This window comes from Dipodomys merriami, unplaced genomic scaffold, assembly GCF_024711535.1.
Source record: "Dipodomys merriami isolate MVZ:Mamm:240054 unplaced genomic scaffold, mDipMer1.0.p SCAF_2, whole genome shotgun sequence".
Taxonomy (NCBI): Eukaryota; Metazoa; Chordata; class Mammalia; order Rodentia; family Heteromyidae; genus Dipodomys; species Dipodomys merriami.
In genome coordinates, this window is record NW_027203381.1 from 60338426 (window position 1) to 60360992 (window position 22567).

Below are 22567 nucleotides of genomic sequence, written 5' to 3' on the forward strand. Positions count from 1 at the left end.
ACCGTGCTGCTAGAGCGGCCGGTTGCTGCTGCTCCAACGTCTCGGATAAACTTGGTGGAGGAACAGAGTCCTGAATGCTGAGAACCCCAGCCAGTCCCGCCGTTGCTGGTGTCCTGCCTTTCAACACAGTGGAGTAGGCCTTTTTTTTTTTTTTTTCAATTGCTCCACAGAACTATGCAGCCCTTAGCTGCTGGTAAGATTAGCACGCTTTGATCCGCAGTAATAATGATGTCAATTTTCATTTCTGGATCGCTTACTACAATCTGGGCACCGTGTAAAGGACCTTGATTATTGTATTACCTTGGCCTTCTCAAGAGCTTTTTTAAGTTGAACACATTTAATGTTTTACTAAAAACATTTCGTGTTTTTAATAAGGAAACTAGGTATGGAAAAGTGAACGTAGTTACTAAGTTAGTTACCCAGCAAGAAACTGAAGCAAAATTCAAACATGGAGGATGGACTGACATCTGCCAGGCCTTGTCCTTCCAGCATTATTAGTTCTTTAACTCTGTTAGCTTTCTAACCCTGGTTACAGTCTTCAGGTAGCTTTTAAAAATTGTATTATTCCATCCAAAACATACCACTCCTGCCTTTAAACTTCCATTTCTTGATCTCCAAACGTTTCTGCTTGCTTAATTTCTTTAAAGCCATCACTAGGTGTAGAAAAGTAAAGTAGATCCTAAAATGCAACAAACAGCTCCTTTGAGAGAAGTGGCCTCCACTATTAAGGCATCTTTCTGGCAACAGTGACTTCATGTGTAAACAGACCTAGGTTAGGATCTACCCTGCATCACATACTAGCTCAGTGACCTTTATCTGTCTGTTCATGAAGTGATAGGGATTGAAGCCAGGGGCATGTTTAGCAAATGTGAGTAACCCTACACACACACACACACACACACACACACACACACACACACACACACACACACACACACACACACACACACACACACACACACACACACACAGCCTATGTTTTGGTTTCCAACAACAGCAGTTACTACTAGAGTAACCCTACACACATACACACACACACACACACACACACACACACACAGCCTATGTTTTGGTTTCCAACAACAGCAGTTACTACTAGAGTACCATGACTTGTCTAGTACAGTGCTAAGTAGGCATTAAAGTTTACAGGCATGAACAAAAGAGATAAAGTCTTTCTTGGAGTATATAATTTAATAGAAACAATAAATACATATTAAGAAATAGGATAACTTCAGACAGTAATACTAATGAAGAAGAAATGGGGTCAGTAAAGGCATTTTAAACATTAAATTTGAGCTGGTGCCTGAAGAATAAGAAATCTGGTACATGAAGATCATTTCCAGAGAAGCCTCTGCTCAACAATATTTGAACATGATTCCAGGTACTGTTCTAAGGTGCTGTTCTATACAGCTACTGTTAGAGTAAATTAGATTTTGCCAGAAAACCATGCAGACATCCAAGTACAAAGAATAAAGAAAAGGTTTACTGCCGGTAAAGGGAGCAGCAAGACCCCTTCCCACAAGAGAAGAGTGAGAAGAAGCGCCCGCTATTGTCTGAGGTGACCTATATAACCTACTGAGGCAAGGAAGGGCTAGAAGGGGCTAGGAGGTGGAGACCCTGATGTGAGTTAGAGGACCAGGGGCTTCATCATGGCAGACTAGGATTTATGGCTGCTGCCCAAGTAATAATAAGGGGCCCAAAACTTAAGGTCACTCTAAGGGGCTCTTGCTGCTCCAAACGAGTGCCATCTCAAGGCAAAGGAAGGTTGGAGGCTGATTATTTACTGCCTTCACTAAATGGGCCTAGTGTTGCCTAGGAAGGGAGCATGCTAAGCTATGAGAAGGGAGATCATTGGGCTAACAGCTACTAACAACAATCCAGATGTACACTTTCACGAAACTGGCATTCCCTGTCAGTGTGGAGCCATGTGAGAATAAGGATTCCAAACGGGGTTAATTTTGACTGGTTGATCAGAAAGTCTTCTCCACAGTGACATTTAAACTGATGTCCAAGTTAAATAAAAATCACCCAAGCTCTGGCGCAAAGACTATTTCAGGAAGAAGAAACAGGCAAGGATTTTGGTGTATACAAAAAAAAGAGGGATTATCTGAAACATGGTAAGGGGTATAATGGAAAAGGGCACATAGATAAGGCTTTGTAATTATAACTCTCACCATAGTCCTGGTATTTTAGTTTAAGTGCAATGAAAAGTTATTTGAGGCTTTTAAGGCAGGCAGTTACATGATTTGACATGTTCTTTTAAAAAACATGCAAGGGGGCATATTAAAATGTATTAAGATATTTAAAATGGAGCCGGACACCAGTGTCTCAAACCAGTAATCCTATAACTACTCAGGTAGCTGAGATCTGAGGGTTGCAGTGCAAAGCCAGCCGGGGCAGGAAAAGTTTGTGAGACTCTTATCTCCCAACTAACCAGGAAAATGCCGGAAGTGGAGTAGCTCATGTGGTAGAGTGCCAGCCTTGAGTGAAAAAGCTCAGGGGCAATGCCCAGGTCTTGAATTCAATCCCCAGTACGGCAAAAACAAAAAAAGAAATTAAGAACGGAGGGAAGGAAGGAAGGAAGAAAGGGAGAAAATAATAATAAGAGTCAGAGATCAGTTATATCCTTGCTAGTTAAGAGATGACATGATTTGGCCCAGAGACCAATATATAGTGGAGAGACTTAAATGGTCTTCCATAGGTAAAGATTTGGGTAGGTTATGCAGGAATGCAATCCAGATCTAGAGTTCTGGCCTAAATAACTTGGTGGAGCGTTAACTACGGTGAACAAAACTGGGGAAAGAGGGAGATTGAGAGTTCTGCTCGTAGCTGTAGCAACAATTTTTATTCACTATGAATTTACTGTGTGCCACCGTGACGGACTATTTCCAGAACTTTCTCCATTAAAAATTCATGGCACTGCCAGTAGATGCTTTACCTAAGTTTTGTTATTAAAAAAAAAAAAAAAAGACTCGGAGTTTTGGGGGTCGGGGATGTCTCACCGCTACGTGCTGGAAGCCGAATCTGAACTTAAGTCGGTCTGTCCCACGATCGTGTCTAAGACACCAGGCTTCTTATCTATGAGACCGAGACAAATTTTCCCGTAAGAATGTTAAGGTATTGTAATACAAGATCTCTGAAGCAATGCGTCCGAGGTTCTCTTAGCGCTGAGTTAATAGCCACTCCCCTCCCCGCCCCAGATAGCGGCCACGAATCCCCAAGCCTTCATCCCGCTAGCGTATCACTGAATTTCCAAGCTTGTAACCAACACTCCCCTTCTGCAATTGGTTGGTGTTGGCAGAGGTGTATTGTTATTGGTTGGAAATAACAAAGGGGCGGGCAAAGAGGTGGGGCTTGGTGCGTCTTTCCCGCGCTTGGCGATCCCCTCTACGTTTTACGTAGTTTTCTGGGACTTGGCTGGAGCCGCGGTTGAGAGGCTTTCTGCGGCGGCGCTATTTTCTGACGTCTCCTTTTCTCATTGGCCAGAAGCTGTGGCTACAGTTCGGCAGCCTTACTGGCTGCCTGCGCCGCCTAGGAGGTGAAGTGTACCGCGCTGATTGGCTCCCCGGTGCCGGCCGCGTGTGATGTCCGGAGCAGCAATTGGCCCTCGCTTGCTCGGGGCTTCTCTCACGGGGACCGGGGACTCCCGGGAAGTGGACCGGCAGAGGAGTGGGCAGTCGAGCTGTCTCTGCGGGCTAAGAAGACCCCCCCCGGCGTGAGGCGGCCTCTTTGGGCCGGGTGGGCTGGCGAGCCGACGCGGCGGCGGAGGAAACTGTGAGGCGCGTGCGGGACCGCGGCCGGCAGAGGAACCATGGCCCCGCAGAATCTGAGCACCTTCTGCCTGTTGCTGCTGTACCTCATTGGGGCCGTGATCGCCGGGTGAGGAGGAGGCACCGGCGGGCAGGGCGCCGGCGGTCTTTGCTAGGAAGGAGGTTGGCGGTCGTGGATGAGGGAGGGGGAGGTTGGGGACGCGGCTTGGCCGGACTGAGGGGCGTGGAAAAGAACGGAAGAGTGGGTAGTGTGGACTGGGCTGGCGGCGTGTGACACTTCAGACCCAGAAGAGTGCTAAACACGACATTTGGAAGGAGTTTAGGAACAAGAAGGTGGTTGTGAGCGGAAGGAGTGTCACGTAATTCTGGGGAAGGAACGTTGGGGACTACTCAGTGCCAGGCCAAGGATGAGGCTACGGTCACATTTTTGACTGAAGGAGGTGGGTCTCTGTCCTGAGGAGCTTGGAGAAGAGGACACTGCATCCCTGACCCTGTGACGAGCCTTCGAGGGGCTAACATTAAAATGGGTGGACTATAGGGTCAAACTAAACGAGGAAAACCTGTAGGGAAGCCAGGCTGGGACTAAGAGATTGGGACTGAGGTAACAACGTAACCTTGTTAGAAAACCCATGTGCTAACCAGTTCCTTGTTTTGGTTTTTATTTTGGGTCCAGTCGTGGGCCTGAACTCTGAGCCTGGGCGCTGCCCCCCTCAGCTCTTCAGCTCAAGGCTAGCGCTCTAACACCTTCCGGCTTGTTTTTTTTGCTTATGGGTGCTGAGGAATCGAACCCAGGCCCTCAAGCATGCAAGGCAAGCACTTTACCACCGAGCCACCTAACCAGTTCCTTGTACTGTTGACCCTAACTGTAGTCCTGCCTCACTGTCTCTCTCCTGGTACTTTCTGGAAAAGCAGAATGGTTGGACTGAGAAGAACAGTACACCAACAGGTAGTGAACTAAGATTCTGGCCTCCACCTTCCCACCCCATTTATTGACCCATGGAACCTTGAAGGACCCATATAAATTCTCATCCTTAATATGGGCGTAATATTGTGCCACCTTTATTCAGGGAGTGGAAACAAATCAACTCTTGAGGATTCTGCCTTACTATAAATTCATGATCTTATATATATATATATATATTTTAATATATATTTTTAAAAATGTTCTTTTTTTTGTTGTTGGTGGTGGTTGTGGTGGAGGTCATGGGGCCTGAACTCTGGGCTTGGGTGCTGCCCCTCAGCTCTTCAGCTCAAGGCTAGCACCCTACCACTTGAGCCACAGCTCCACTTCTGGCTTTTTCTGCTTATGTAGTGCTAAGGAATCAAACCCAGGGCCTCATGCATGCAGGCAAGCACTCTGCCACTGAGCCAACTTCCCAGCCCCTAAATTCATGATCTTATCATACTGGTCACCTAGGATGGGATATGGTAGGCTTGTGCTTTTGGATACAAGAAATAGCAGTTTTCAGTTTCTGACAATTCATGGGTTCTAAATAGGCAAGATACTCCTGGTATAATTTTAAAATGTTAAGAACTTGAAAGGATTTTTTTTTTTGCCTTTTGCAAATAGCTTAAAGTTGTCCCTTTTTCCGTATAAATTTCTAAATAGTTAACATCTTCTAGATAATTTCTTTTTCCTATTATGTTTTGTAGCAATACACTTTCAGCACAAGTACTCTAAGGCATTTAATAAAACATCAATATAAATATTTTAATACTGGGGCTGGGAAGGTGGCTCAGTGGTAGAGCACTCGCCTTGCATGCTTAAGGCCCTGGGTTCGATTCCTCAGCACCACATAAGCAGAAAAAAAAGCCGGAAGTGGTGCTGTGGCTCAAGTGGTAGAGTGCTAGCCTTGAGCTGAAGAGCTGAGGGACAGCACCTAGGCCAAAAGTTCAGGCCACACGACCGGACCCCCCCCAAAAAAAATTTAATACTGTTGCTTTAGATTTCATAATACTCATAAATGAGTACTTTGGGGACAGTAACAGTGATGATGAGCTATGCCAGCCATCTTTTTCCTATATTTTTCTGAGCTGTTGCTTAGCTGCTTTTGCGTCTTAAGCCTCACTCTGCATAGTTGGTCTGTTTGTTATTATTTAGTTCCTATCTAAAGAATATCTAGACTTTACAGAATTTTTAAAATAATTTTTAAGCCTTATCCATGAAATAATTGAACAATTTTTTTCTCCTAAAGTCTGACTAAAAGCTTATAAAATAGATTTTCAAATATTCTGCCATATAACACTTCAGTCTTGGTACCTTAGTGCATATTTCCCAGTCCATTTTTAAAAAATATAATTTTATTATCAAGGTGTTGTAAAGATGAGATATCATTTCATAAGTCAGGTAATGAGTACAATCCTTTTTGGACTATGTCACTCCATCCTTTGCTTTTCCCCAGTTTCCCACTCCTGTCCTTGCCCACAAGTTACATAGTTTATTTTCCAGGATGAATACTGAATGGCATAATAACATGTGTTCACCCTTCCTCCTTTCTTCCTTTGTCCCCCCTAAAAAAAAAAAAAAAAAGAACAAAAACAAACACTACCCAATACATTTTTAAATTACCATTGCTACTAAATGAATGCCTCTATTGTGTAACTTTCCATTTCTCAGTTCTGAAAGTATTTTCAGAAAAAAAATCAGACAGCTAAAATTACTCTGGCAAAGGAATAGGGTTTTTTTGTTTTGTTTTGTTTTGTTTTATTGAGGGGGAGGAGATAGTTGATACTGGAGCTTGAACACAGAACTTGGGTCCTGTCCTCAGTTTTTGTTTTTTTCTTTTTTTTAATTTTTTATTGTTATTTATAAAGGTAATGTAAAGAGGGGTTACAGTTACATAAGTCAGGTAAAGATATCTTCAGTTTTTTTGATAGAGGCTGGCACCCTGCCACTCTATCCACAATTCTACTATGGCTTTTTGTTGGTTAATTGGAGATAAGATTCTCATAGACTTTCCTGCTCAGGCTGGCTTTGAACTGAGATCCTAAGATCTCAACTTTCTGAATATATTACAAGTATGAACTACCACCTCTTAGCAGGGATTTTTTTTAAATGAATGTTCTTACTTGTGAATTTCATTTAGTATTTGTTCTCTTCAATGGTTAGATATGGTCCCTGTCCTGAAATTTTATTATAGTCTTATTCTGTTTTCCCACTTCTATTTCTTGCAGAGATCCACGTTATGATTAGTTTTATACCAGCATTGTCTCTGGCAAAGGGGGTCAGTGGACCTTTGTCTCCCAGTTTGTTCCTGTGCATATTTATAGCTACTGAGACATACCAGTTCCTGCATGTGGGTTTAAGAAGCTATCTATAGATCTAGATAAACTAGTCTACTGGAAGTGAATGCAAGATTGATACTTTCCCTTCTCTTTCAGAAACAATCACTACCACAATCCATTCATCCAAGCACATGTTACTCTCTTTCAGTAATTGCTTGAACTTCACTTAACCATTCATTTTTAACCTCTGAAGTTAACTTCAGTCACTTCATCTTTAATATTCCAAAAGTTCTACTTTTAGGACATTTATGTGACATAATCCTTCTGAATAAAGGAAATTACCATTTGAGATTGTTACCTGACCTTTGGAAACAGTCAAAAGTCATTTGGAGCCAGTGCAGAAAAAAGAGGGAGTGTGAGTGGATTATATGGTTATTGCTTGAAAGTAACAAATAACATGTGACCATAAAATAAGAAATTTTTTTTTTAACAGTATTTAGGGTTTAAACTCAAGGCTTTGAGCTTGTTAGGCAAGCAATCTACCACTTGAGTCATGTCCTGGCCCAGGAATGGTTTCTTGGCTGAAGGTATTCTAGAAGAATGCCACACTATTTAGAATCACTCAATGTAAGGAATATATATGCTCTTACTCTGAATTCTTCAACATATAACAAAATCTGTATGTTCGCTTTTTTAGTCTTCTTTTTTTTGGGGGGGGGGGTATGTGCTTGAATGTGTCACACCATTTTTGTATTTCTTTGCTCACGCATAGACTTAAATATAAAAGGGGGAAATTACCTTTCACTTTTAAAACTGTGAAGTACAACTCTAATTGAGGCTTTTTCCCATTCCTAGACGAGATTTCTATAAGATCTTGGGGGTCCCTCGCAGTGCCTCCATTAAGGATATCAAAAAGGCCTACAGAAAATTAGCCCTGCAGCTTCACCCTGACCGGAACCCTGATGACCCACAAGCCCAAGAGAAATTCCAGGATTTAGGTGCTGCTTATGAGGTAAGTCAAGGAAAGGAAAAAAGTACAGCCAAGGCACCTGGATACAAAAGCATACAGTGCACACACTTCTTTCAGATCACTTTTATTAAAAGAAGACAGTTGATAAAAGTACCAATAATTCTTGCTGCTTATAGTACTAGATACTACATTCATGTCAGAAGTAATGTTGAAAACTGACGAATGGAATTAAGATTGTTAGAATACTAAGTAGATGAAATACTGATCTATCACTTCAAGAATTTGGTATATATAGCCAAAAACATGACGAAAACTTAAATGAGCATTGTACACTTACATGTCCGTATAATTCAGACAAGTAACATAGGCAGAAGTATAAAGTAAAAAGTTGACCATATGTATCCTGCTGCCATATTGAAAATCAATAGGTATTGATGAAGACTGACAAATTTTGTATTTCTTGACTTATTTCAAGGGAGCAGATGTTTTTCAACCCCAGCTCCTTTTTGTTATCACCAAATGCAAACCCCCTTTTGCCCAATTACTTATTTTTTTCAAGAGAAGTTTAAAGTATAGGTTTACTGGAGAGATTGTATGTGGCAGGAGAATCAGTTGAGGCCAGCTTGAGCAAGACCTGGTCTCAAAAACAAAAATGAGAAATTAAATAAAATAAAATAGCCAAGTGCTGATAGCTCAGGCCTGTAATCCTAGCTACTCAGAAGGCTGAGATCTGAGGATTGTGGTTCAAAGCCAGCTTGAGCAGGAAAGTCTGAGACTCTCAATCTCCAATTAAGCACCAAAAGCCAGAAGTAGAGCTGAGCTCAGGTGGTAGAGTGCTTACCTTAAACACAAAAGCTCAGGGATAGGACCCAAGCTCTGAGTTCCAGCCTCAGGACCAGCACACATACACATACGCATACACACACAAAATACTCATTTCCTTGTACATTCAGTTTCTATGTATCCATGTAAACACATCAGAAATGTTAGCATTTTTTTTTTATTGTTGTGACCCTTCCCTTTACACATCAACAGGCCCTGAGACAAAAGTATGTTTTGTTTAAATATGCTGGTGAGGGTCACTTGCCTCCCCCCTACACTTCATTTTCCTAAGTCAATCAATAAGCCTCATCCGCTTTTAGCCTTTCTTTAGACCATCATGAATACAAGCATAAAATAACTTTCAGTCTCACCTAATTAGGAATGTGGGTACATCAAAGAAAGACGTTAAAGTCATTTAATTCTCAAAGATGTATATGTGCTTATACTTCCGATGGCTGTAAATAAAGGGAGAACCTTTTGACTGGTTGTTTCTGCATGTGGAAGGGAAATTTTAAAGAACACAAAAGCTAATTTTGTCTTTAGATTCTTTGTTATCAGACAGGATGGCTTTAATAAGCCATGGCATATAGCCATGATTATGTGTTATAAAAACGTTAAAACTGTGCCAGGCACTGGTTGCTCATGCCTGTAATCCTAGCTACTCAGGAGGCTGAAATCTGAGGATCATGGTTCATAGCCAGCCCGGGCAGGAAAGTCCGTGAGACTTTTTTTTTTTTGGGGGGGGGGGGGGTGGGGGGAAGGGGGCAGTCCAGTCATGGGGCCTGAACTCTGGGCTTGGGCGCTCAGCTCTTCAGCTCAAGGCTAGCGCTCCACCACTTGAGCCACAGCACCACTTCTGGCTTTTTTCTTTTTGCTTATGTGGTGCTGAGGAATTGAACCCAAGGCCTCATGCATGCAAGGCAAGCGCTCTACCACTGAGCCACCTTCCCAGCCCCAAGACTCTTATCTCCAATAAACCACTGGAAAACTGGAAGTGGCGCTATGGCTCAAGTGGTAAAGCGCTCACCTTGAGCTGAAGAGCCCAGGGACAGCGCCCAAGCCCAGAGTTCAAGCCCCGCGACCGACAAAAAAATAAATAAAATAAAAATAAAAACAAAAACGTTAAAACTTCAAAAAAAATTTTATATCAGTGAAGTTGACCTTGAGCAATCATCATAGTCTTGTCCCTTGTCCTGTCTTATCTCTCTATAATTTGAACTCAGGACATCACATACCTCAAAAAATACTCAGACAGGCAGCATTCTTCTACAAATGAATTTCTACATATACCAAAATGGTATACATCTTATTGGTGGTCCTGTCATCCGATCCCCTTTACCTGCCAGTCTCTGAGTGTATGTATAGGGGGCAAGAAATGAGATGAACATGTGTGACCACCTTTTTTTTTTTTGCCAGTCCTGGGACCTGAATTCAGGGCCTGGGCACTGCCCCTGAGCTGCTTTTGCTCAAGGCTAGCACTCTACCACTTGAGCCACAGCGCCACTTCTAGCTTTTTCTGTTCTTGTGGTACTGAGTAGTCAAACATAGGTCTTCATGCATGCTAAGCAAGCACTCTACTACTAAGCCATATTCCCCCAGCCCATGACCAACTGTTTTTAAGCTATTCTAATCTAGTCCTTCTATCACTAATGACAATTGATCATATTAATGATCTAGTTTATAGTGTACAGACACCAGATAGCCTTATCACTGGAGTTAAAGGCCTAAAAGGTAAACCTGAGCAATCAATATCAGCTCTTTCTTGGGACCTCCCAACCTTCAAATATGATTTTTAAATTAATAGGTGAAATTTGATCATTTTAAGTTAATTAAGCAATGTGAAAGAGGCACTGCACCAGATAATTTAATCTCCTAAGTGTGTTAAATAAAACTTGATAAACCTTCCTTAATACCACACATAATGAAAACTGTTCATCCTGAAATCTTAGACACAGTATCAGAATAGGAGGAAAAACCCAATAACCTCTTAATACACATAAATATGAATAAGCCTTATCCAAATTGCTACCAAGAATGACCTTCCTCTTTTTTTTTCCCCAGGTTCTATCAGATAGTGAAAAACGAAAACAATATGACACTTATGGTGAAGAAGGACTAAAAGATGGCCATCAGAGCTCCCATGGAGACATTTTTTCACAGTAAGGAATTTACATATCTGAAAAGTATTATTGTATGCAAATGAACTGCTTAGTGACTTTGAGCAAAATTATTTTTGTAAGCAAAGAGAAATTCCTACTCCTTCATACCCTTTTATCCTATTATCCAGAATTATGATTTTTTTTTTTTTGGTCAGTCATAGGGTTTGAACTCTAGGCCTGGGTGCTGTCCCTCAGCTCTTTAGCTCAAGGCTAGCGCTCTACCACTTGAGCCACAGCACCACTTCTGGTTTTCTGGTGGTTTATTAGAGATAAGGGTCTCACAGACTGGTTTTAAATTGTGATCCTCAGATCTCAGCTTCCTAGGATTTCAGGTGTGAGCCACCAGCATGTGGCCAGAGGGATGATAATTACCACTGGGGAAGGAGTTAGGGTAGAGCCTTTCTATCTCCTGTTGTCTACAGCTTTTCTGAGTGCTTGATAGTGGAATAATAAACACCTCTCACCCCTCTTTGTTGATATTTGAAGATTGTTTTGATATTTGAAGGGGTGGATGGTGTTGGAGAGAATGATGCAAGAGGTGATCAAATGCATCATACACATAAGTTAACGTTTATTGGAAACCTCCCTTTACAATTACTTAAAGGTAATTTTGAAAATGATAAAAATTCAAATTGTATATGATATCTGACTCCATTCTATTAAAAATATCTTTCAAGCCAGGCACATGTGGCTCACACCTGTAATTCTAGTTACTCGGGAGGCTGAGATCTGAGGATTGTGGTTTGAAGCCAGCCTGGCAGAAAAGTCTCTTACATCCAGTCACAGAAAAAAAGCCAGGAATTTTGCTGTGATTCAAATGGTAGAGTGCTAGCCTTGAGCAAAAAGAGCTCAAGGACAGCACCCAACCCCAGGACTGGCAAAAAAATAAAATGTCTTTCAGTTTTGCACAATTTGTTGACAGGAAGCAATATTTTATTAATGAAGTAATATCAGAACTAAATAACTGTGAGATATAAACTCAATTATTTTCCTGATGAATTTGTAGCTTCTTTGGAGATTTTGGTTTCATGTTTGGAGGAACTCCGCGTCAGCAAGACAGAAATATTCCAAGAGGAAGTGATATTATTGTAGATCTAGAAGTTACTTTGGAAGAAGTGTATGCAGGAAATTTTGTGGAAGTAAGTTCATATTGATTTTCAGAACTTATACTTTTGACTAAAAATTAAATGTTTGTAGTATTTCTTTTTTTTTTGGGGGGGGGTCCGGTTGTGGGGCCTGAACTCTGGGCCTGGGCACTGTCCTCAGCTCTTCAGCTCAAGACTAGCACTCTACCACTTGAGCCACAGCGCTACTTCCAGCTTTTTTCTTTTTTGCTTATGTGGCGCTGAGGAATCGAACCCAGGGCCTTATGCATGCAAGGCAAGCACTCTACCACTGAGCCACCTTCCCAGCCCATTGTAGTATTTCTTTTCTGTTTTTCAGAGGAAGAGCAGGAGTGGCTACTGTATAGAATTGAATTAATTGTAGTCTTTCCCCTGCCTCCTGTCAGACATGACTTTTACCTGAATTTATATTTATTATTATTTTTTTGTCATTTTGTTCATTTTATTGCATATATGTGAATACCTGAATGTTATTTATCTGTATTGTTTTTGAGTTTGTGAAAATAGTGTATTATTTATTATCTCTTGAATGGATATACTTATGAGTAGAATTTTTTGGAATATGAACCAGTGTTTGTGTTTTACAAGATAATACTATATTGTTTTTCATATTGATTGTACTAACACTTCTTCCAATCATTTATTAGACTAGATTTGCTACTTATATGGTTTGGGGGATTCTTAGACTTCTCAATGTTTGCTCATCAGATAGGTATAAAATGTTATTTTCTTGTAGTCTGTGTTTCTTACCAGTTAAGATAAGCATCTTTTCATTTTTATTGGCTGTATTTGTTTCCTCTTAATGAATATCCATTCATGTCTTTTGTCCTTATTGAATTTCTAAGAATACTTCTAATTCTTGTTGAAAATAATACAAACATATCCACTAGCTTATATCTTGACTTTTCACTGTATGTAAAATTTATTTCAATACACAGAAATATTAGCTTTTTTTTCTTTTAATACTGGAGTTTGAACTCAGTGCCTTGTATTTGCTGGGCAGGCATCCTACCACTTGAGGCACATCCCTGCCCTTTTTGCCATTATTTTTCAGAGGCCCTCCGTCTCTGCTTGGTCTGGGTTACAATCCTCCTATTTTTATGTTTCCTACTGCAGGGCTGGAATGACAGGTACATGACACCTTACCCAGTTTTTACTGTTTGAGATAGGATCTGGCAAATACTTTACTTGGGCTGTAATCTTCCTGATCTAGTAGTTAGGATTATAGGTATGTGTAAGCCACAGTACCCAGGTAGAAGTATGTTTTAATGTTACCAAATCTATGTTATTTACAGTTTTTTTGTCTTATTTATAATAAATTCTGCTCTAAGATGAGAAAACTAGTTGATATTTTGTAATAAAAATTTCAACTATTTTAAGGTGAAATTATTCATTCTTTTTTCTTTTTTTTTTTTGGGGGGAGGGGGGGTCCAGTCGTGGGGCCTGAACGCTGGGCCTGGGCGCTGTCCCTCAGCTCTTCAGCTCAAGGCTAGCGCTCTACCACTTGAGCCACAGCACCACTTCCGGCTTTTTTTTTTTCTGCTTATGTGGTGCTGAGGAATCGAACCCAGGGCCTCAGGCATGCAAGGCAAGCGCTGTACCACTGAGCCACCTTCCCAGACCAGAAATTCATTCTTGAATGGACTTTATTGCTAGACTGCCTACTTTTGAATCTTCTCTACCAGGATTATCTGTCATTTTATTATCATCATCATAAACTACTCCTCATTTTACCTAATCTTTATGTTCTGCTGCTACTTCAACTGTAAAAAGCTATAAGACCTACTTCATAAGGTTGTATGAATTACACAAATATGTAAATATATGTAGATGTATAAAGGTATTTAGAGCATTGCTTGGCAGGTAGTAAGTAGCAGAAAGTATTTGCTCTAATTGCAGTATTATTATTGCTGCAATTTATTTTGTTGGCCTGGGCTTTCATTTATTGGAAGGCTGTAAGGAACTTTTCCCCAATCATTTGTGTTGTTCTGCTATATAAACTTGTTTTTCTACAAGGCAAAAACAGGAATCCATTTCTTGATACATACTGATTTCACATACTTAGTGGAATCAAATGTTTGATTGCAATCAGCTACAAAGTGATGCTCATTGTGACTGCCTATATATAAAAGTGTTGAATGGCGGTATCCCTGGAAAGTCGTCTCAGACTGAGTTGCCTAAAACAGGAGGCATTTTCCTTAGATAAATCATGGGATTAGATGGCAGCCACACAGCAGATTTTGAACACCCATTTTTGAATACGCATTTGTTAAGGGAAAGTAATTCCTAGAACTATTTTAACTCAATAGCACTTAGTTGTAGGTTGGAAATGCTGATAGCACATGATTTTCTCATTTCTCATCCTCTTTTCACTTTGCCAACTTTGGAATTGGACTCACTGAAGTTTGTGATTGCTTCATTCCTGATTGTGGAATGATTTGTATTCTTCAAAGCATCATGTCTGCTTCAGGTTTTCCTAAGAAACAGCTTTCCAGAGGGCAAGTGTGCAAAGCCCTAATTGGTTGAGGACACTAACAGCTGTTTTATGCACTTCTTAGGTAGTTAGAAACAAGCCTGTGGCCAGGCAGGCTCCTGGAAAACGGAAATGTAACTGTCGGCAGGAGATGCGGACCACACAGCTAGGCCCAGGGCGCTTCCAAATGACCCAGGAAGTGGTCTGCGATGAGTGCCCTAATGTTAAGTAAGTAAAAGCCAGCCCCTTGAGGATCTACCAAGAAACACTGAATGTCTCATTTGTCTAACACAATTCTAGTCCCTCTTCCCACTCACTTAGCTCTTCTTCCCCACCATGGTCTTAAAGAAAGAGCAAAAGCATGAACATTTTAAGTTTTTTTCCTAAAGTAGTCTTTAATAAAAATTCTCCTTTTATGTTTCTAAACTGACTATCAGTACCTTTTATCTCTGAATGTAACTAACAAATGTTAAGGTTTTTTTCTTTTTCCTTAGACTATTTCAGCAATCTTACATGGCTGTTTTGGGGGTTTTTTTGGCCAGTCCTGAGGCTTGAACTTTGGGCCTGGGTACTGTCCTGAGCTCCTTTTGCTCAAGGCTAGCACTCTACCACTTGAGCCACAGCGCCATTTCCAGCTTTTTCTGTGATTCAATTGTATTTTAGAGTCTCACAGACTTTCCTTCCTGGGCTGGCTTTAAACTATGATGCTCAGATCTCATCCTGAGTAGCTACTCAATCCTGAGTAGCTAGGATTACAGGCATGAGCCAGGGGCACCTGGCTGATCTTACATGTTTTTATGTCTTTATGTTTTGGTGTACAGAAGATGTAAACAACTCAAATTGCCTTGTCAAATCAAAGCATTCCATAGTCTTCTAAGAAAAACCTCAGATAAAATAGAACTTTTTTATCTAGGGTATAATTTTGGGGTTTTTTTGTTTGTTTTCTTAAACCGACCTTAAACTCAAGGCCTCTAACTCACTCAGTTTTCTTGCTCACAGGTGGTGCTCTACCACTGGAGCTATACTTCCAGCCCAGCTTTTCGGTGGTTAATTGGTAGAGTCTCACAGATTTTTTTTGCACAGTCTGGCTTCAAACAATAATCCTCCAAATCTCAGCCTCTTATGCAGCTAGGACTATAGGTACCTGGCTTAGTCTTTATTAAATTTTTTTCTTTAATTCTCTTTGTTTTAGACTGGTGAATGAAGAACGAACGTTGGAAGTAGAAATAGAACCTGGAGTGAGAGATGGCATGGAGTATCCCTTTATTGGAGAAGGTGAAATATTGATGGTTTCGTTATCATAGCTCTGTTTTCTGCTTGCTCCTCTCATATTTTAAAGACCGCATAATAAATTAGCAATTTCTAAAACCCTTTAGCCTAAAACCCTTTTAGAGTACAGAAAGCCTTTTGAACAGTATGGTTAATCACCTGGTTCATTAGTATTACTGTTCATCTTTTTAAAATCATGGCCAAAAGTATAAAGTAGCATAAGTTTTACCAAAATTTAGGATATTAGGACCTTTCACTCCGCAATGAAAACATTTAACTCTACTTAAAGGCACTATAAAAATGTTCTCAGTCCTCACCTTTTGACTTAAATCTAAATCTAAAAGAAACATTAAGACTTGAGATTCTTGAAATCAGTGAAGCATTCTTTGTCTGAGAAGTAGGTCACATTTTTAATTTTTGTATCTGGAGCACAGGTTATCTTTGCTAATAATCTGAAACTTGATAAAAGCAGACAGGGACTCTGCCCTTACAAACAGACTTAACAGTGTCTGGTTTTAAAAGAATTATCTCAACTGAAGAGTATATTTAACTGATGTCACTTCATATTCTATAATGTTACCTGATCAGGTGAGCCTCACGTGGACGGAGAGCCTGGAGACTTACGGTTTCGAATCAAGGTGGTCAAGTAAGTAAGCAAATTTTAGAGGCAGTCTCCTTAGCCCTGCTTTTCAGATGAGTCAGAGTATAGAGATAATGCATCCAACAAGAATCCTGAATCCTTTTCCTCTGTTTTCATGTGCTTAATGTCATAAGCTATTATTTTTTAACTCGGCAACAATACTAAGAGTTTGAGTTTCTAGAATTGAGCCCCAGTTATTTATTTCTTAGGACTTACGAATTCAAAATATTAGAAGGAGAGAATCAGTAAATGAAAGGAGCTGGAAAACAGGGGCAGACTGGAATAGGGAATGGAGGAGAATTGCAATTTTAGCTAATTATGGCAGTTTTCAGGTACAGTGTTTCCGTTTATAGGCTTCCCATTGGCATCCAGGTGCTGCTCAGAGGTAACTTTGCCCTGGGATCAGTTGTCTTATTTGTTATTTTCTCCAATTAGAAACCAATGGCACTTCTGTATGTAAGGAATCACTGAAACTAGATCATGGAGTAGTAGAGTGTTGGAGACATGGCTCAGGTGGTAGAGCTTCATCCAGTGTGCAAAAGCATCAGATACTAAATTTGAGAAGTGGACTTTGTCTAGGACTTGCCCCTCATTGTACTCTCTATGATCTTCTCCCCATCACAGATAGAGATAGATAGATAGATAGATAGATAGATAGATAGATAGATAGATAGATAGAGCTATTTTCAGATGTATCTATTTTTATATATGTATCTTTACCAGGGCAAAGGTATGCATAGACATATATATGTATGTACACACATATACATACACATATAAATACATGGGAAGATTTTATTTTATTTTTTTTGGGGGGGGGGTCCAGTCGTGGGGCCTGAACTCTGGGTCTGGGCTCTGTCCCTCAGCTCTTCAGCTCAAGGCTAGCGGGCTACCACTTGAGCCACAGCGCCACTTCCGGCTTTTTTCTTTTTTCTTATGTGGTGCTGAGGAGTTGAACCCAGGGCCTTGAGCATGCAAGGCAAGCGCTCTACCACTGAGCCACCTTCTCAGCCTCATGGGAAGATTTTATTACTGCATTTCTGCATATGTTTACAATGCATTCCTGTCAATCTCACCATCTCTTTCACTCTCCCTGCCTCTTTATCCCCTCCTCAAAACAGTTTTAAAGTTCTTTTTTTTTTGGGGGGGGGGTTCAGGTTGTGGGGCCTGAACTCTGGGCCTGGGCGCTTTCCCTCAGCTCTTCAGCTCAAGGCTAGCGCTCTACCACTTGAGTCACAGCGCCACTTCCGGCTTTTTTCTTTTTGCTTATGTGGTGCTGAGGAATCGAACCCAGGGCCTCAAGCATGCAAGGAAAGCGCTCTGCCACTGAGCCACCTTCCCAGCCCACAGTTTTAAAGTTCTGTTTTCATAGTTGTAGATAACTTATTTAGACAGTATTCAACCTCCTTCATCCTCCTTGTTAGCCCACCTTGCTCCCCAGCTTTTCTTACTATGTCTCCTCATCACTTCCCTGAGAAGCTAGAACATGTTCTGGTCCCCAAGTAACCTACTATCTCCTTAAGGCCTTGTCTGCCAAGATTTGCTCTGATGGGGCTGGGATTGTTGGCTCTTTCCACAGGGGAGGGTCGGAGCCCTGTGCATAAAGCTGTGCCTTGCCCTGTCCTTGTGCAGTGCTCCTGGATCGCTCCCGTTTGGGGGGAAAAAAAAGCGGGGGTTGGGGGGGATTATTAAGACATATACAAGTTTATGGTCTCATTTAATGCTATACACTAAATCTTGTCTTATAAATGCTTATTGTATAAGCAAATGGGTGTGTGTGTGTGCGCGCACGCGCGTGTGTGTGTGTTGCTGTTGTTTTGGAACTCCGGGCCTGGGTGCTGTCCCTTAGCTTTTTGTTTTGTTTTGTTTTGTTTTGTTTTTTGTCGGTTGTGGGCCTGAACTCTGGGCCTGGGCGCTGTCCCTCAGCTCTTCAGCTCAAAGTTAGCCCTCTACCACTTGAGCCACAGCGCCATTTCCGGCTTTTTCTGCTTATGTGGTGCTGAAGAATCAAACCCAGGGCCTCATGCATGCAAGGCAAGCACTCTACCACTGAGCCACCTTCCCAGCCCCTCCCTTAGCTTTTTTAAGGAGCTACACTTCCACTTCCAGCTGTTTGCTGTTTTATTGAAAATAAGAGGTCCGCAGGCTTTTCTGCTTGGGCTGGCATTAAACCTCCATCATCAGATCTCGGTCTTCTGAGTGGTTAGGATTTCAAGTGTGAACCACCAGTGCCCAGCTTGGTATTTATGGATTTCCAGGGTTGTTTTCCTAACAACTTTGAACTCTTCCTGAAGAAAAATGGAAGTTACTAATTTATACCTTGTTCTGTTTTTAGACACCGAATATTTGAAAGGAGAGGAGATGATTTGTACACAAATGTGACAATCTCACTAGTTGAGTCTCTGGTTGGCTTTGAGATGGATATTACGCATTTGGATGGTCACAAGGTAAACAAACCAATTTTCCTCCTTTGAAAAGCCTTCATGTGAGTGGTTTCAGATGATTTCTGCCTCTGGAATCCTTTAGAACCAGAAGGACTCCTTTCCTCACCTCCTTCTGCCTTCTCTCTTCACTCTGAAGCAGCCTGCAGTCACACCGCACTGTGTCAGCTATGCAGAGCTGATCACACAGCCTTTTACAATCTTGTTCTGTTTCCATTGGCAAAGATTGCTTTTTAGAAATGTGTTTGTGTTTGGTTTTTTCTAAAACTTCTTCTTTCTTTGATTCTGATACTAATGCTGTTTCCCTTATCCTTCACCGTCTCTTCTTTGCTGTGCTCCAGCCTTGGTGTCATGTACCAGTGCTCACTAGAAGCTGAGGTGGACTCAGCTTTCATTTCTTCTCTAGCACTTTTCTCTTTTACTTTTCAGGTTCATATTTCCCGGGATAAGATTACCAGGCCAGGGGCCAAGCTATGGAAGAAAGGGGAAGGGCTCCCCAATTTTGACAACAACAACATCAAGGGCTCTTTAATAATCACTTTTGATGTGGATTTTCCAAAAGAACAGTTGACAGAGGAGGCAAGAGAAGGTATGGGGTGTTGTGAGAAGAGAGCATGAATGTATCTGTCTGTATTTGTATTGTGTGTGAGTGCAAAATGGCAGATCCCCTCCATTGACACCAAGCACTAGTAGAACCCAGCAATAGGAACAGATTTGTCTTTCTCTGTAAGGGCAGTAATAAAAATCCTGCTGTCCTGTGTTCAAAAAGGGCTAGGCAAGTGGGTCTTTGAAACCTAGGGAGCAATGATTGTATGGAGTAAAATGAATGAGCTGGACTGCGCTGTAAAGAGAAAAATAAGTTATTTAATAGATTAGAGGCTTTGAGGTAGATATCTATGATGATTGGTTGAGAAGAGTTAACCTTTGGAAGTTTTATATAAAAGCAAGGAAAATGGTAAAAGGGGTAAACAACTGAAAAGAGACCAAAGAAGGAATAAAAAACAGGCTTAGCTGAAACTTTCTTTCCCTTTTGATTATCTCTTCTTATTCCCTAGGCTCCAGGGGGTGTGGGGTGTGAGAGTCAGATAGCAAGAGACAAGAAATCACCTAGATGCATTTGTGCATGTGTGGAGGTAATATGCGATGGTGTGGAGCTCTGCAGTTAAGTTGTTTTTAAGTCAGAGCTGTGGTGTTCAGAAGACCTTCCATTGGCCTCCTGGTGAAACATGCTCTTTGGACATCTAGGGAGTTCATCATTTGGTTAATGTCATCATTTGTTCATTCTTTCAGGTATCAGACAGCTACTGAAGCAAGGACCAGTGCAGAAGGTGTACAATGGACTGCAAGGATATTGAGTGAATAAAATTGGACTTTGTTGAAAATAAGTGAATCGGCGATATTTATTATCTGCAGGGGTTTTTGTGTGTTTTTGTTTTTATTTTCAATATGCAAGTTTGGCTTAATTTCTTTTTTCCTGATGTTTGTCATGACATAAGAAGGCTTAAGCATGTGTCCATTCAGACAAGAACGACCAGCAAAAGGTTACCTAATACCTCTCCCCTTGGGGATAAAATGTCTGGTGCTGCTGCCTGATTTTCAAGAATGAAAGCTTCAAGAAGACTTGAGGAGCAAACAAAATAACTTAAATGATTGGAGTTAATTGTTAGCTATTTCATTCAAAATGCCAACTGGAGAAGTCTGTTTTGAAATACATCTTGTTTTGTTTTTTTTCTTATTCTTGACTCCTGTTTCTTTCCTCCTGTTAGTTGGGCTATTCTCGTCCCATCCAGCAAGGTAGACAGCATATGAAATAATGAAAAACCCACTGCCTGGGGCCCACTAAACACATGTGGTGTCTTCTAGCAAAGCACTAGAAGACATGGAATAGATACAGAAGACATAGAATAGAGATGGGGCACATGAGTGAAAATTGCACAAAGATCTAATTGTCCTTGAGAAAGAAATAATTACTCTCATTTTCTTTGGAACAATAAATTGTCTGATGGAAATGTAACTGTTTAGAAAGCAGGGTAATCTCAGTTGCCCTCATTTTAGAAAGTCTGGAGTTTATTTTAGGAACTAGGATTACCACTGGCTCTAGGCAATGAATTTTAAAAGAATTGCAAATTAATGCTGGGTGCTGGTGGCTCATGCCTGTTATCCCAGCTACTCAGGAGGCTGAGATCTAAGGATCACAGTTCAAAGCCAGCCTGGGCAGGAAAGTCTGTGAGACTCTTATCTCCAATAAACCACTCAGAAAAGTGGAAGTGGTGCAGTGTCTCAAGTGGTAGAGCACTAGCCTTGAGCTGAAGAGCACAGGGATGGCGCCCAAGCCCAGAGTTCAAGCTCCACAACCGACCAAAAAAAAAAAAAAAGAATTGCAAATTATATTTGCTTCTTCCAATGGCACCCAGTTCAGATGGTGTGTGACTAGAAAATATTTGTTTTTTTGATTCTTTTTTTTTTTTTTTTTTTTTTTTACAATATGTAGTCACTTCACAGAATTTTTGCTTCTCAAGTACATTGGACTTCTTGATTCAGCTAGTGGATAATTATTGTTGGGATGTATATAGAGCTAGGGAGGTCCCTAGCATGCATCACTGCCTTTTTCTACAGCCTAGGAATCAAATGAAACTGGAAATTTATACGCAAGTTTAGTGGGCCTTCTGTACATTTTTCATTACAATTGCCTGTTGAAGAGCATACTTTAAAAATGATCACCAACATGTCCCTTCTATATCTTAGTCCAGCAGAACTCTTGATAATTATTTATACTTGATAATCTTTTTTTTTTTTTTTTTTTTGGCCAGGGTGTATGCAAGCAGGGTGTATGACACCAAGAGCTAGAATGACTAGTCTCAGGGGAAAAGATCATCCTTCTACTTAATACTTCCCTTGAAAGAAGAATGTTGATTGATGGAGCTTTATCTTTCCTTTTTAATCCATGTCTAGAGTGTCATGATTTAAATAGTTTAGACTACCCTTTCATCATTTGACTCTAAGCATCCATTTCCTTTAAGTACTTTTTATGTGAGGCATGTTGTAGTTGGAGAGATTTGTATCATGGTTCCATAGACCTTACAAAGAAGAACATAAAAGGTTGTAAGAAGTTTCTAGCTTCAAGTAGAACTTGCACTGCAGATTCCAAGTAAAGATCAGTGAAAACTTGTTGTCCATTGTGTAAAAAAAAATTTTTTTTTTTTTTTTTTTTGGTCATGGGACCTGAACTCTGGGCCTGGGCACTACCCCTTACTTCTTTAGCTCAAGACTAGTGCTCTACCACTTGAGCCATGGCACCACTTCTGGTTTTTTTCTGCTTACGTGGTGCTGAGGAATTGAACCAAGAGCCTCATGCAATACAAAGCAAACACTCTTACCACTGAGCTACCTTCCCAGCCCTAAAAAAAAAAGGCCTTTTTTCAGTGGCTTTTATGAGTGAGGTTCAGTTCCAAGTGCTTCATACAGATAAACCCTTAATTGGATGAGGGACACTGGGGAAGTATCTGGAAATAGTCCCACATGGTAGCCACATGGGGCTAGTTGAGTTCTGAAGAGGTGCTATGAAGTATAAAATATGCATTCAATTTTGAAAATTTACTGTAAAGATGTAAAAATACCTTAATTCTGGGGCTAGAGGTATGGTTCAAGTGGTAGAGTGCTAGCCTAGCAACTAG

General features: G+C 40.9%; 1 protein-coding gene across 1 annotated transcript; it reads left to right on the forward strand.

Moving 5' to 3' along the window:
* The first annotated feature begins 72 nt into the window (after window positions 1–72).
* Dnajb11 (DnaJ heat shock protein family (Hsp40) member B11) lies at window positions 73–20628 on the forward strand. The gene is made up of 11 exons (XM_070029778.1): window positions 73–193; window positions 3487–3879; window positions 7851–8007; window positions 10849–10946; window positions 11953–12085; window positions 14629–14771; window positions 15736–15818; window positions 16401–16458; window positions 18788–18899; window positions 19323–19482; window positions 20184–20628. Exons 2-11 carry the CDS (start codon window positions 3812–3814, stop codon window positions 20246–20248), a joined length of 1077 nt encoding a protein of 358 aa, XP_069885879.1. The 5' UTR covers window positions 73–193; window positions 3487–3811; the 3' UTR covers window positions 20249–20628.
* Window positions 20629–22567: the final 1939 nt, after the last annotated feature.